The 15,153-nt window shown below is 44.7% G+C and overlaps 1 protein-coding gene across 1 annotated transcript in view; it reads right to left on the bottom strand.

The window, feature by feature from the left end:
- The window catches only part of pde8a (phosphodiesterase 8A), a 163,607-nt gene that overhangs the window by 116,748 nt on the left and 31,706 nt on the right, over positions 1–15,153 (bottom strand). The window contains exons 5-9 of the mRNA XM_072470290.1: positions 12,599–12,656; positions 7,433–7,521; positions 6,564–6,642; positions 2,047–2,187; positions 518–606 (exon numbers count right to left, since the gene is read on the bottom strand). Of these exons, the coding sequence (XP_072326391.1) occupies positions 518–606; positions 2,047–2,187; positions 6,564–6,642; positions 7,433–7,521; positions 12,599–12,656 (456 nt within the window). The remainder of the gene's footprint in view (positions 1–517; positions 607–2,046; positions 2,188–6,563; positions 6,643–7,432; positions 7,522–12,598; positions 12,657–15,153) is intronic.

The following is a 15,153-nucleotide window of genomic DNA, read 5'->3' as shown; positions in this document are numbered from 1 at the left end:
CCCGGCCCAGGTCTCCATGTTCACAGCTTGTCCCAATCAGTTGCGGAGCCAGAATTCCAAATCCGCACTTACATTCTGAACAAATATTAATCTTTTTGCACAACATAAACTCCAGCCATCGAAAATGGATATGAATCCTTAAACAGAAACCAAAATAGGATTGTTTGCTTATTGCTTTTGATTCCAATCGCTGATGTACAAAAAGACAGGTGGTGTTCCTTTCCCACTGCACCCCAAGTCTTGTAAAAGAGACTGAGACCCCAGACGGAAATGCCAGCAAGAGTTCAGATAGAAATTCACCCCATCACTTTGGGTAATTTGGGTTATTTCCATCTCTTGATTCATCCATTCTGCAGGGTCCTCGAACCATGTGCACCATTCAGCTCGAGAAATAATTAATTCACAACCTTTCAGCATGCCAGGGTGGGGCTGGTAAATTAAAGTCCTGTTTGCATGTTAGGCTTATAGTTCAGTCACCTGTCTAGATTGAGCCAGACAGTGAAAACACTCTACTCACCCTCCCTGCCCTATGACGGGAGTTATCTTCACATTTTGCTGGATACTGTCTCCATTTCGCTTTCTGCCATAATACATTCCTTGCCACTCCTGTAAGCGCAAACAGAATGAAATAAGAATTCAACAAATTAAAATACAATTGAGCTTTGAGATCAGGATAGATAATTTCTCCTCATTTATTTGTGAGACATTCTCATCAGGATACCGGACGAGATCCCAACTTGTGTTAGGATATTGGACGTGAAACCCTGTGGAATTTGCAATTTGAAGAAGGAGACTTCACTCCAGGAATGACTATTCTGACCAATAGGTTTCTATTACGTTAATACAAACTTTAATTTAAACACAGAATTAACCACATTATCAAAGAAATAGCTTTATGCAGCACGGTGGCGCAGTGGTTAGCACTGCTGCCTCACAGCGCCGAGGTCCCAGGTTCGATCCCGGCTGTGGGTCACTGTCTGTGTGGAGTTTGCACATTCTCCCCGTGTCTGCGTGGGTTTCACCCCCACAACCCAAAGATGTGCAGGGTAGGTGGATTGGCCACGTTAAATTGCCCCTTAATTGGAAAACAAATGAATTGGGTACTCCAAATTTTAAAAAAACCCCAAAGAAATAGCTTTAAAATTAACAGTTAACAGTTATTAAATAAAAGGAAAAATTTGAATTTATGCCCTATACCTTCACTATAAATATTTCAGCCAAGCAACCCCAATACAGTTCAAATGCTACTTATAAGTAAAGTTAAGAAAACAGGTTACTTGCTGTCGTCTGTATAAACTTTGGAGAGACACCCTTTCAGGAAAAACCTGCAAATCGTCTGTCTTGTCAGACTCAAATCCTATGACAAAACTGCCGAAACTACAGACAGACCTGGGTCCTCCCATTAATTATATCCCACTAAGTTGTCCCATGACTTGCTTAGCGAGCACTAAACACCATCCCTCATAAATTATCTATGCCCCAGGGAACTGTCTAAATATAAACAATACTCCATTATCCATCTATAAGTAAAGAAGTAAATGGTTAGAATCAATCATTACCTCACTTTAATTGCAGCTTTAGTAGACACATTGCCTGCATGTATTTTCACCCAGGGTTTTTAACATTACTACAACAAAATATAATATATAATATATAACAATTTCCTGCATTCATCACATTCTTCAGATTAGGTAATGGGACTTCCTTGGTCACCTCATCCACAAATATGAATTCCCTCCACCACTGATGCACAGTGGCAGCCGTGTGTACCATCTACAAGATGCACTGCAGTAACTCACCAAGGCTCCTTTGGCAGCACCTTCCAAACCCACAACCTTCTCTCACCAAAAGTAATTACCTGTCACCATGAGGACTTTATTTATTATGACAGACCGTCTGTTATATCCTCTGCACAAGAGCGAGGGGGGGAGGAGGGGTTAGAAAGGATGACAAAGGGGGTGAGTGAGGCGATATGGGGAGGAGGGGGGATTTGACATTAGCAATCACATCCCCTATTCCCTGGGGGCCACATCGCCAATCACTCACCTTTCCTTTTTTAATATAGGAGTTGATAGTGTCTAGAAGATCAGCTTTATTTTTATCACTTTTAGGCACTTCCGTTAACTCCTTCCCTATCAATTCCTCTCGCTGGTAGCCCATCATCACTTCAAACGTAGGATTGACATACTGCGGAACACAAGCAAAATTTTATATCAGTTAGACATTTCAGACCTGATGTGCATCCTTCAAATGGAAGACTTATGGTTCAGTGACTGTCGGTTGCGGCCTTTGCGAAATGATTGGAAGTTCAAAGTTCTTTTGCGGTTGTTCAGATTCTACACTGATGTTTATTTCGCAACAACTGTAACAGGAAATAATCAGTGTGGCATCTACAGCCCCTTTCATCTGAGCGAATAAACCTTCCTATTGTTCCTGACCAACTCGAAACAAATACAATCTACGCAGAGAGACATCAGTCCTTCTGAATCAACCCAGCAGAACGGTAGCCTCCGTGTAGCTATGGTACCGGCCTGAGCGGGTCAGGAGAACTGTTTCAATTGATTTGAAGGAACTAGTTGGAGGAATTAGTCTCAGCAGCCAGCGGCATTTACACAACTGTTCGAAATAATAATAATCTTCATTATTGTCACAAGTAGGCTTCATTAACGCTGCAATGAAGTTATTGTGAAAAGCCCCTAGAAAATCGCTGCTTACTTTTGGTCCGGAATTGTTTCTTCCTTAAAACATTTTTGTGCCTCGTCTTTCTCAAATTTGCGCATCAGCCCCTTGGGTAAGAATAAAAATGCAAATTTGGGCCCCGAGCGAAAGGTTGTGTAATAGAAACACTGCATCATTTACATTAACAAACCATTTGTAAAGAGACAAAACCGTCGCTTGTCAGTGTAACTTGGTGCAGAATGTCAGGCTAGTTGCAATCTCATCCCTTTCCCCTCCCCACTGCGTTTATAATCGGAACCCATCAGCCAGCGTCCCATTAAACCATCAGCCAGCGTCCCATTAAACCATCACCCCAACGTCCCATTAAACCATCACCCCAGAATCCCATTAAACCATCACCCAGCGTCCCATTAATTCATCACCCAGAGTCCCATTAAACCATCACCCAAGCGTCCCATTAAACCATCACCCAGAATCCCATTAAACCATCATCCCAGAGTCCCATTAAACCATCACCCAGCGTCCCATTAAACCATCACCCCAGCGTCCCATTAAACCATCATCCCAGCATCCCATTAAACCATCACCCCAGCGTCCGATTAAACCATCACCCCAGCGTCCCATTAAACCATCATCCCAGCGTCCCATTAAACCATCACCCCAGCGTCCCATTAAACCATCACCCAGAATCCCATTAAACCATCACCCAGCGTCCCATTAAACCATCACCCCAGCGTCCCATTAAACCATCACCCAGCGTCCCATTAAACCATCACCCAAGCGTCCCATTAAACCATCACCCCAGTGTCCCATTAAACCATCACCCAGAATCCCATTACACCATCACCCCAGCGTCCCATTAAACCATCACCTAGCGTCCCATTAAACCATCACCCCAGGGTCCCATTAAACCATCACCGAAGCGTCCCATTAAACCATCACCCAGAGTCCCATTAAACCATCACCCAGAATCCCATTACACCATCACCCCAGCGTCCCATTAAACCATCACCTAGCGTCCCATTAAACCATCACCCCAGGGTCCCATTAAACCATCACCGAAGCGTCCCATTAAACCATCACCCAGAGTCCCATTAAACCATCACCCAGAGTCCCATTAAACCATCACCCAGCGTCCCATTAAACCATCGTGACACAGCTACTCCTCAAACTAGCAGATAAATATCAATATTCCATCTCCGAGCTCCACAACATCTCACATACACAACAGAACAATATCAATCCTCAGTTAGTGGAAAATTCTGTCTACATTTAGTGTCACTTAATTAGTAAAAGCAACACATCCAGAATTGGGATCAGCTCCACACTCCCATCCCCTCACATATATGTGACTCCAGTCCATCACCAATGTGGGTCACTCTTAACTGGCCTCTGAAGTAGAATGTCAGTGTTGTCAATGGTCAAGGATATGGCAGTTAATGTTGGTCAGTGACTCCCATATCTGCAGAATGAAATTTCTCATAAAAAAATAAATCATCATTCTTGATTTAACTCATTTGTCATCTCAGCCATTCACCTTTCAAATAAACATGTGAAATAAAAACACATTTCAAAGAATACACAAGACTCTGCTATAAATAAGCTTCCAAATGGAATCAGGCATCAAAGAATTTACAGTGCAGAAGGAGCACCTGGAATTAAAAACCTAAAGGGGATCATGCTGTTTTCGATTGAAATTTGAAACCCTCAACTTGATTTCCTCTTTACATTTACGCTCGAGCAGTCGGTGCTGCAGAATGAAGGAATGATGTAACTTCATTGCAGCGTTAATGTAAGCCTACTTGTGATACTAATATAGATTTATTATTATTATTTGACAATGAAATTTTTTAAAATATAAATTTAGAGTGGCCAATTCATTTTACCAATTAAGGGGCAATGTAGCGTGGCCAATCCACCGACCCTGCACATCTTTGGGTTCTGGGGCGGAACACACGCAAACAGGGGGAGAACGTGCAGACTCCGCACAGACAGTGACCCAAGCTGGGAATTGAACCTGGGACCCTGGAGCTGTGAAGCAACAGTGCTAACCACTGTGCTACCCTGCTGCCCATTGTTATCAACTGCCTTATGATGCATAACATTTCCTTTGTTAGGGCAGCACGGTGGCGCAGTGATTAGCACTGCTGCCTCCCAGCGCTGAGGACCCGGGGTTCAATCCTGGCCCCGGGTCATTGTCCGTGCGGAGTCTGCACGTTCTCCCCCTGTTTGCGTGTGTTCCGCCCCAGAACCCAAAGATGTGCAGGGTCGGTGGATTGGCCACGCTAAATTGCCCCTTAATTGGTAAAATGAATTGGCCACTCTAAATTTATATTTAAAAAAATTTCATTGTCAAATAATAATAATAAATCTATATTAGTATCACAAGTAGGCTTACATTAACGCTGCAATGAAGTTACATCATTCCTTCATTCTGCAGCACCGACTGCTCGAGTGTAAATGTAAAGAGGAAATCAAGTTGAGGGTTTCAAATTTCAATCGAAAACAGCATGATCCCCTTTAGGTTTTTAATTCCAGGTTTTTTTAACTGAATTTCACTTTGTGCCGTGGTGGGATTGAAACAGGGCTTTACCCCAGGTCTCTACATTATTAGTCCAGCGAGAATGTTACCATGCCACTACCTACCCTTTCTTATCAAAGCTCTCAGAAACCACGGGAAGATGGACTGTGCACAGACAGTTCTTGCCACATTACAGGACGTGACAGCACGAGACAGGGCACACAGGACATTTACAAGGATATTGCCAGAAATGGAGAACGTTAGCAATGAGGATTAGTTGGACTTGTTTTCTTTGGAACAGGAGGCAGCATTCAATTCAGATGTTCAAAATGGTGAGGGACCTCGGAAGAGTGGATAGGAAGAAGCTATTTCCCTTAGAGAGATCATTAGTCGGGAGATATAGATTTAAAATGATTGATAAGAAGAATTTAGAGAGGAGGATGAATTTTTCACCCAGAAGGTGGGGATCTGGACCAAAGTGTCTGAAAGGGTGGTGGAGTCAGAAATCCTCATCACATTGGAAATGCACTTAAAGTGCTGTAACCTCGAGGTCTACAGAGTGACAGGTGGAAATTACAATTAGTTCTTTCTTTGGACAGAAACAATGAACCCCATGTCCTCCTGTGCAGAACGTTTTCTGTGTTTCTGACAACAATGGAATAAATAATTAATTAAATTTTTCATGCTGACTGAGGGAGGAATGCACAAGGCATTGGAAGAATTCAGAGCTCCTTTCTGAATGACCAGACCTGCTGGATCTTTAACATTCACCTAAATCAGTGGAATAGTCAGAGACATCATGTTAAATTCCTGACCCCAAAAAACACCAGCCACAATGTGGCAGCTGTTCTTCAACGCTGACCAGAATGTCTGCTGGATTCATTTCCTACATCCTGGAGTGTGCCTCAAAACTACAGTTTGGCAATTCAGAAGAGAAAATGCTGTAAGCTTACATTGGTCAGCTAACCTGCTTTAAAAAAATGTTATTTCGTAAGGAATCATTTTGCCCCTCGCGCAGCATGAGAGAAAGCAGCATCTTTGGAATAGGTACGAATACAGCCCAGCCTTCTAACCCAAGAGGTGGTTTTCATCAGTATCCAGTTCCGATGAAAAGTCACTAAGCTGAAACTTGCAATTCTATTTCTCACATATACTGTGTGAATTGAGTACTTTCAGCAATTTCGGTACTTTGTTTGTAATGAGTAGCACGGAGGGTTAATTAGGTGGGTTATACTCTTGTGTACTTTACAGTTAAAGCTCAAAATAGAGAAAATTGATGCAATACAGCAATTGAAAATATGGAAACATTTGCTGGTTGTTACCAGTTTCAGGGTGAGGAGATTGAAGCCATCAATTAACAAACCTGAATAATATTATCTTCATTTGTAATTTCTATTGATTCTTGACTTTGCTCCAAAGCTGTGAAGATTGTGCTACTTGCCCTGAGACAGAGAGACAATAATTCTGTTAAAGCTGTACCAGAGAGAGCAGACAATTCATGCTATACTCAATTTGTGTATGAAACTAATTCAGAGTTTACAGAATTTTGAAAACAAAAAAGAACAAAAATATTTTAGACATTGTTCTTTTAAAGATGACCTTTTCTGGCAGAGTGCGCACAGTTCTGGGTGCCGCGCCAGAGGAAGGATGTGAACGCATTGGAGAGAGTGCAGGAGGTTTACAAGAAGGGTCCAGGATGAGAAACGTCAGTTATGAGGATAGATTGGAAAGGTTGGGACTGTTCTGCTTGGAGAGAAGAAGGGAAGAGGAGGCTTGATAGAGATATTCAAAATCATGAAGGGTTTGGACAGAGTAGACAGGAAGAAACTGCCCCTGCTCTTAAAAGATTCAAGAACGAGAGGGAAGAGATAAAAAGCAAATTTGAGGCAAGGAAAAGCTTTTTCACCCAGTGAGTGGTTGGGGTCTGGACTCACGGCCTGGAAGTGTGGTGGAGGCAGGTTCAATCGAGGCATTTAAGAGGGCATTAGATGATTATTTGAATAGAAAGACTGTGCAGGGGTACAGGGAAAAGGCCGGGGAATGACAGTGAGTCACTATGATCCTTCAGCGAGCTGGTGCTGCCACAGTGGGCTAAATGGCCTCGTTTTGCACCATAACAATTCTGTAATTCTTACTGTTTCCATAAAGGTGGACTGCATGCACATTCTGATATTAAAAACATGTCCTAGCCATCCACCCAGCACTATAACCCAATGGAGCAGATTGTAATACCTCAGTTTGAACTGTGCGCGAACTTCTCCAAACTCTAACTGGATCAGCTCATTGTAACAGGCAATGATACTGGGATTCTCAATGTACCACTGTGAGGAAAAACACATCAACAGTGAAACTGCACAAACAAAGCCCGAATGTTTCACAACATTAAACGTTAATTAGCGATTCAGGTCTACAACTGTCCTTTTCTATGCTAACTGCAAAGTCATGACAAAAGACTAGAGAAACTCCGCTCTAATCAGCAGCTCGGTGCAAATCAAAGAGATTAGAGCTCGGGAAAAGGCAATTGTTTAGACTGAGAAAAAGCGATTTCCATTGCTCCACAGATTTGAGATTAAAGAACATAAATTGAATAAAATGAAAACAATGACAGAAAGTAATTTTTGTTTTAAGGTTTTCATTTAAAAATACAGGGAAAGTTGTGATAACACGTGACTGTGGAAAAAGCAGAAACCATTGCAGCTTTCAAGAGAATGGGATAAATATTCAAAAAGAAAAGTATTAAAACCAGCAGGGGCTGGTTTAGCACAGTGGTCTAAACGGCTGGCTTGAAATGCAGAACAAGGCCAGCAGGGCGGGTTCAATTCCCGTACCGGCCTCCCCGAACAGGCGCCGGAATGTGGGGACTAGGGGCTTTTCGCAGTAACTTCATTGACAATAAGCAATTATTATTATTAAAAGAAGATTGGGAAAAAGGACTGAATAACTACATGAGGGAACCCAGATCCAGGAATCTTTGAGAACAGGAAAAGGGGCTTTTGATGTAACAATCCAGCCCTTTGATTAATCCCAATCGTACCCCCTCAGCATCCCTTTCAAACCTCCAAATCTGACAGAAAATAATTTGCTGCCAAATGGTCTTGAATCTCTCTGTCACTTGTTCTCCTGACCTATTAGCCTTTATGTTAAGAAAACATTCTTCCAAATGTCTTTCCTACGAACGTGACGTGAACCCTTTATGGATCAATCTGGTAAATTAGTCAGCCAGAAATGTACAGTTCTCCAAAACTAATCTTTTATGATTTGTACGCTGTCCACCAACTACAATCTCATTTGTAACAGTGCTGACGGAGTGACTGATACTCTGCAGGTCTCTCTGACCAGCATGAACCATTCCATTTAACTTTTCTCTCTTTATGGTTCATTCTTTTCCTACTTTCTAAAACACATCGACCTTAAATTAGGCATTTTATTTTACAGAATACACTGGGTCTCTCCATCAGTTATCCGCAATATTGTGTTGAGGCTATCTTGGTTTTTCTTCCCTCCCTATCTTATATCCTTTGTAATGCTAACTGTAAACAGGCAACATGTGGCAATGGGCCAAATAGCCTCTCACTCTGCTCAATGATTAATCTAATGTATGCTGAACACTAAAGCAAAGCTCTGGGTAAGAACGACTAAATCAAAATCTAAAAGAATAATGTTTAAAAGGTTGAGTGCCATGACATTGAGATGCTGTTGAAAAAAAAAGACATGCTATTAAGCATTTCATCTTGAACTCAATTAGGACTGATGCAAGAATCAAATTTCAAAGGAAACAACTATTTAGACAGCATGAGTAAAGGGCCCTGATTGCCAAGTGGACTCTGATTGGTCAAGATGTTGCCATGGCAAATGACCCAGGGAGCTATTTTCCCCAATGCCATTGCTTATTTTAATAATGTGCAATGTCTGGACCTTCTGCCTGCAGAGGACAGATGAAATGAAATGAAAATCACTTATTGTCACAAGTAGGCTTCAAATGAAGTTACTGTGAAAAGCCCCTAGTCGCCACATTCCGCCGCCTGTTCGGGGAGGCTGTTACGGGAATTGAACCATGCTGCTGGCCTGCCTTGGTCTGCTTTCAAAGCCAGCAATTTAGCCCTGTGCTAAACAGCCCCTGGGTTCCTGCATGTGCATATGTAGCCGTGACAAGCTTAAGTGAACTCCATTGTGAGCTGAGCTGATGATCTTAAATTGGTTTCTAGTGTAATTCTTAGCACACTCAGGATTGTCAAGTAAGTGCTGCCCAATCACCACATCACATCGAACGTTAAGACATTATGTTGAGCAAGGGTGCATTGAATACGCTCAAAGTGCAGTTTAAATGTTCAAAGTTATCTATTTCCAGGGAGATCTTTGCAACATCATTTCTTTTTCATCTCTCCCATTTGGCAGGGGCGCTGGCAATATTTATACTGATAACCAAAACAAACTTGGTACCAGAACTTCAGTCCTTCAATACAGCAGAAACAATTTTTGGCACACCACGAGGCTGGAAGTGGAGCAAACTGGTCATGGAGAAGGCAGATGGAAATGAGGTACAGAAAATACGACGGATACATCAACACAGTGTGGCTGAGCAAAGAGCCAAAAGTACAAATGAAATACAACCTGTACAGGCTAAACTTATGTAGGGTAACTACATTATATGTGTCATGGGAATGTCACTTTAAGAAATGTTTGTCTTCTCAAATGGCTGCAGTGATGTCATCGTGTGGGTGGAGCTGGGCTCTGGCTGCAGTGATGTCAGAGTGTGGGTGGAGCTGGGCTCTGGCTGCAGTGATGTCATCGTCTGGGTGGAGCTGGGCTCTGGCTACAGTGATGTCATCGTGTGGGTGGAGCTGGGCTCTGGCTGCAGTGATGTCAGAGTGTGGGTGGAGCTGGGCTCTGGCTGCAGTGATGTCAGTGTGTGGGTGGAGCTGGGCTCTGGCTGCAGTGATGCCAGTGTGTGGGTGGAGCTGGGCTCTGGCTGCAGTGATGTCAGTGTGTGAGTGGAGCTGGGCTCTGGCTGCAGTGATGTCATTGTGTGGGCGGAGCTGGGCTCTGGCTGCAGTGATGTCATTGTGTGGGCGGAGCTGGGCTCTGGCTGCAGTGATGTCATTGTGTGGGCGGAGCTGGGCTCTGGCTCTGCTTTTTACTTTCGTTTTGAGCTGGAAGCTGCCTTGTGGCTCTGACTTTATTTGTGGTTTCGATTTCAGTTGGGGAGCTGCATTCAAACCAAGGAGGTGTATTTTGGTCTCTCTCTCTGCATGCTAAAGAATATCTCCAGACCACGTGATAACTTCACAGTAATACCTGTTTCTGTAAGGAATGCAAACCTATTGTTTTGTAGGAAAAAAGGGTGTTTGGCCTATTGATGTTGTTAGGAAAGTTACTAAGGGTTACCTATAGAGTACTGTATCTTTGGGGGGGGGCTATCTGTGTTGGTAGGTGATAAGATGTTTACTGTGTGTTTATAAAATGTTAACTAGATTCATAGAATAAACATTGTTTTGTTTAAAAATACTTTAGCTCTCTGTTGCATCACACCTGTAAAGTGGGCCCTTGTGCTCCCCATAACCAAAATCTAGTAAAAGTTGTGGGTCAGGTGAACTCCATGATGTACTTTGGTGTTCTCTAAACCCTGGTCCATAATAATATGTTACATCAATGATCCAACGGAAAGGCTGGAAATTTAAGTTTTGACACACAGAAGAAGGAGGGGTTGTTAGAAAGTCTATCTTTACTTCAAATTGATAAAGTACCAGGACGGAGGAGATGTGTCCAAGGGTACAGAGGGAGGCAAGAGTGGAAATTTCAGAAGCACTGCTGATAATCGTCCTTAGACACAGGACTGGAGAACTGTGAATGTTACACCCTTGTTCAAAAAAGGGCACAAGGAGAAAGTTGGGCAACCACGAACCAGTCAGTTTGACTTCAGTGGTCGGGAAACTTCTGGGAAATTGTAGTTCGGGACAAAATCAATAGTCACTTGGACAGGTGCAGGATAATTAAAGAAAGTCAGCATGGACTCATTACGGGAAAATCATATTTAACTAACTTGGAGTTTTGAGGTGGTAACAAAGAAGGTTGATAAGGGCAGTGTTATTAATGTGGTGTATATGGATTTGATACATTACCACACAACACACTTTCAAGCAGAATTCTAGTTCATGGAATAAAAGGGAAAGAAATTGGCTGAGTGACAGAAAGTAATGAGAAATAGTTGTTTTCAGATTGGAGGAAGGTTTGATGTGGAATTCCCCAGGGGTCAGTGTAGGGGACCCTTGCTCTTCCTGATGTACATTCATGACATGGACTGTGGTGTGCAGGGCCTGATTTCAAAATTTGTGGATGATACGAAGATTGGAAGTGTCGTCAACTATGATGAAGATGGTCTTGAACTTCAAAAAGACAATGACATATTGGTGGATTTAGTGGGCAAGAGGTAGATGAAGTTCAATGCAGAGAAGTGTGATGTGATTCATTTTGGCTGGAAGAATGTAGAGAGACAGTATAAAATAAAGGAAGACACTCTAAAGGAGATGCAGGAACATGAGTGCGGCCTCAACCGGGACCTTGGATTCATGTCGCATTACATTCATCCCCCACCATCTGGCCTGGGCTTGCAAAGTCCTACCTACTGTCCTGGCTTGAGACAATTCACACCTCTTTAACCTGTGATTATCCCTCTCTCCAGCCGCTCCGCCTGGATCTGTAAAGACTTAATTAACTGCAAATGCTCCCATTCTAAGCATTGTTTGGCACCTTTGAATTTGCCTCTATATGTGTTTCTGGAACATACCTCTTCATTCACCTGAGGAAGGAGTTGTGCTCCGAAAGCTAGTGATTCGAAACAAAGTGATTGGTCACTGTCTGTGCGGAGTCTGCACGTTCTCCCCGTGTGTGCGTGTGTTTCCTCCGGGTGCTCCGGTTTCCTCCCACAGTCCAAAGATGTGCAGGTTCGGTGGATTGGCCATGATAAATTGCCCTTAGTGTCCAAATTTGCCCTTAGTGTTGGGTGGGGTTACTGAGTTATGGGGATAGGGTGGAGGTGTGGGCTTGGGTAGGGTGCTCTTTCAAAGAGTCGGTGCAGACTCGATGGGCCGAATGGCCTATTTCTGCACTGTAAATTCTATATCTATATCAAAGGCAGTGGTAGAAAGTTTTTCCTTTAAAAGACAGTTGGACATGGGCAGGGTGGGTATAGAGGGATATGGGCCAAATCCTGGCAAGTGGGACTAGCTTGGTGATAGAAACTGGCCGGCATGGACAAGCTGGGCCGAAGGGCCTGTTTCCATGCTGTAAACATCTACGACTCTATGACAACTTCCATGGCCACTTCATCGTAGCTTCATCATGTTCACTATCAGCAGTACAAAGATAAACTACGGAGAGAGAAAAAAATCAGGAACCTACCCGTGTGAAACCTGCAGCAATCAGTGGCCTCACAGAGTTCTCCTCCTGATTCCCCTGTCTAAGTTGCAAAAACAATGCAATTGTGAAATTAATAATAGTTTTGAAAAAGCGTCAATACACGATCTGTTTTATAATAGAAATCCATGTGGATTGGTAGATTTTTATAACCCAGCTGTTGAAAGACAAACGGAGTTGAAGGAGTAATATTGACCGAGATAGTGGGAGAGAATTGCTCTTCCACAAAGAATGCCACAGGATCTCATATATCCAATGGAATGGCCGGACAGAAGCCGCCTTTGGACACGGTGGCTGAGAATTCCCTCGGTGCAGGACCAGAGCACCAACCTGGATTGCGAGCTCAAGTGTTGGGAGTAGGGATAGTACCCTTCAGCTTTACCTCAGGGAGACGTTCTATTGTCTAAACTAAGCGTCCGAGTATTATTCAGCTTTGCCATTTAATGACAGTCGGATTAGGAGACCCTCACTGTTAAATTATAATTTTGTTCCCTTTCCATGTCTCCTGTGCCCAAGTCAAGACAAGCCCAGCATAGTTGGGGTGGTGTTCCCAGTGGAGTCCCGGGTAACTTCCCCTCCAATTCCCTTTGCCCTTCCTGTGCTCAGAATCACCTCCTGACAGAAAGTAGAGATTAGAGCTTTATTGCATAGATAATAGTGGGCAAAACAACACTCTTGTTGGACTCCGGTTGGAGCATTGAGTCTGGGCAGTAAGTGTCTTCAAGAGCGAGCAGAGGACACTTATTAAAATGGTATCAGGGATGAAAGAGGCTAGTTCTGTGGCGAGACTAGAGAACCTGGGGTTGATCACCCAGAGAGAGAAGATTAACAGAAGAATCAAGAGTTGAACCAGCCACGTGCTTCCTTGAACCAGCTCTGCTATTCTATAAGACCTTGACAGAACCATCACATTAAATTCACTTTCCTTGGGCAGCACGGTGGCACAGTGGTTAGCACTGCTGCCTCACGGCGTCGAGAACCCGGGTTCGATCCCGGCAGGGTGGCACAGCGGTTAGCACTGCTGCCTCATGGCGTCGAGAACCCGGGTTCGATTCCGGCATGGTGGCACAGTGGTTAGCACTGCTGCCTCATGGCGCCGAGAACCCGGGTTCGATCCCGGCATGGTGGCACAGTGGTTAGCACTGCTGCCTCATGGCGCCGAGAACCCGGGTTCGATCCCGGCAGGGTGGCACAGTGGTTAGCACTGCTGCCTCACGGCGTAAAGAACCCGGGTTCGATCCCGGCACGGTGGCACAGTGGTTAGCACTGCTGCCTCACGGCGTCAAGAACCCGGGTTCGATCCCGGCACGGTGGCACAGTGGTTAGCACTGCTGTCTCACGGCGCCGAGGTCCCAGGTTCGATCCCGGCTCTGGGTCACTGTCTGTGTGGAGTCCGCACATTCTCCCCGTGTCTGCGTGGGTTTCACCCCCACAACCCAAAGATGTGCAGGGTAGGTGGATTGGCCACGCTAAATTGCCCCTTAATTGGAGAAAATGAATTGGATACTCTAAATTTATAAAATTTAAAAAACACTTTCCTGTGCCATAGCCATTTTCCTCAATTTCTTTAGTGTCCAACAACCTCAGTGTTTTGAACGTACTGACTGAGCAACCACAGCCTTCTAAAGCAAACAATTCAAACTCTGAGGGGAAGAAATCTCATCTGACCCCTAATCCTGAGACTGTGACCTCCAGTTCTCGACTCTCCAGCTAAGGGAAACAGTCCCTACCCTCCCACCATTGTACCTTCCATGGGATAACCTCTCATTTTTCTGAACTCCAGAATATGTTCACAGTATATCAGAGGGCTGCCCTCCCAATCCAGCAATCAATCTCGTGAACCATCACTCCATCACCCTCCTCCCTTACACGAGGTCAGCAAACTGTTAATATATTCTAGGCGTGAGTCCTACATAACTACAGACAAGCTTGCTCACTCTTCTATTACAACACATTTGTAATAAAAGGAAACTTACCATTTGCAGTTGCTCCCTGGCCCTGCATGGCTCATATACAAATATACCCAAATCACAGTGAATCCCAAGATTTGCCTCTCTCACCTCTTTAAAAAAAAGTCAGAGAATCGCCGGGGGGCGGGGTGAATCCCGCCCCTGCCGGCCGCCGTATTCTGCGGCACCGGAGATTCGGCGGGGGCGGGAATCGCGCCGGTCTCCTCCTGGCGTTCTCCGGCCCGCGATGGGCCGAAGTCCCGCTGCTGCTATGCCAGTCTCGCCGGCGTGAATTGAAAAAGGTCCCTTACTGGCGGGACCTGGCGGCGCGAGCGGGCTCCGGGGCCCTGGGGGGGGGGGCGATCTGGCCCCAGGGGGTGCCCTCACGGTGGCCTGGCCCGCGATCGGGGTCCACCGATCCGCGGGCGGGCCTGTGCCGGGGGGGGGCACTCTTTTACTGCGCGTTGGCCATGTAGGTCTCCGCGATGGCCGACGCGTAGGTGACCCCCCCCCTGCGCATGCGTGGGGATGATGTCAGCAACTGTTGACGCTCCCGCGCATGCACGGACTCCCGCTGGCCGGCGGAGTCCC

The sequence above is a fragment of the Scyliorhinus torazame genome, chromosome 12, assembly GCF_047496885.1.
Source record: "Scyliorhinus torazame isolate Kashiwa2021f chromosome 12, sScyTor2.1, whole genome shotgun sequence".
In the NCBI taxonomy this organism is placed as follows: domain Eukaryota; kingdom Metazoa; phylum Chordata; class Chondrichthyes; order Carcharhiniformes; family Scyliorhinidae; genus Scyliorhinus; species Scyliorhinus torazame.
This window is presented reverse-complemented; position numbering and strand designations above follow the sequence as displayed.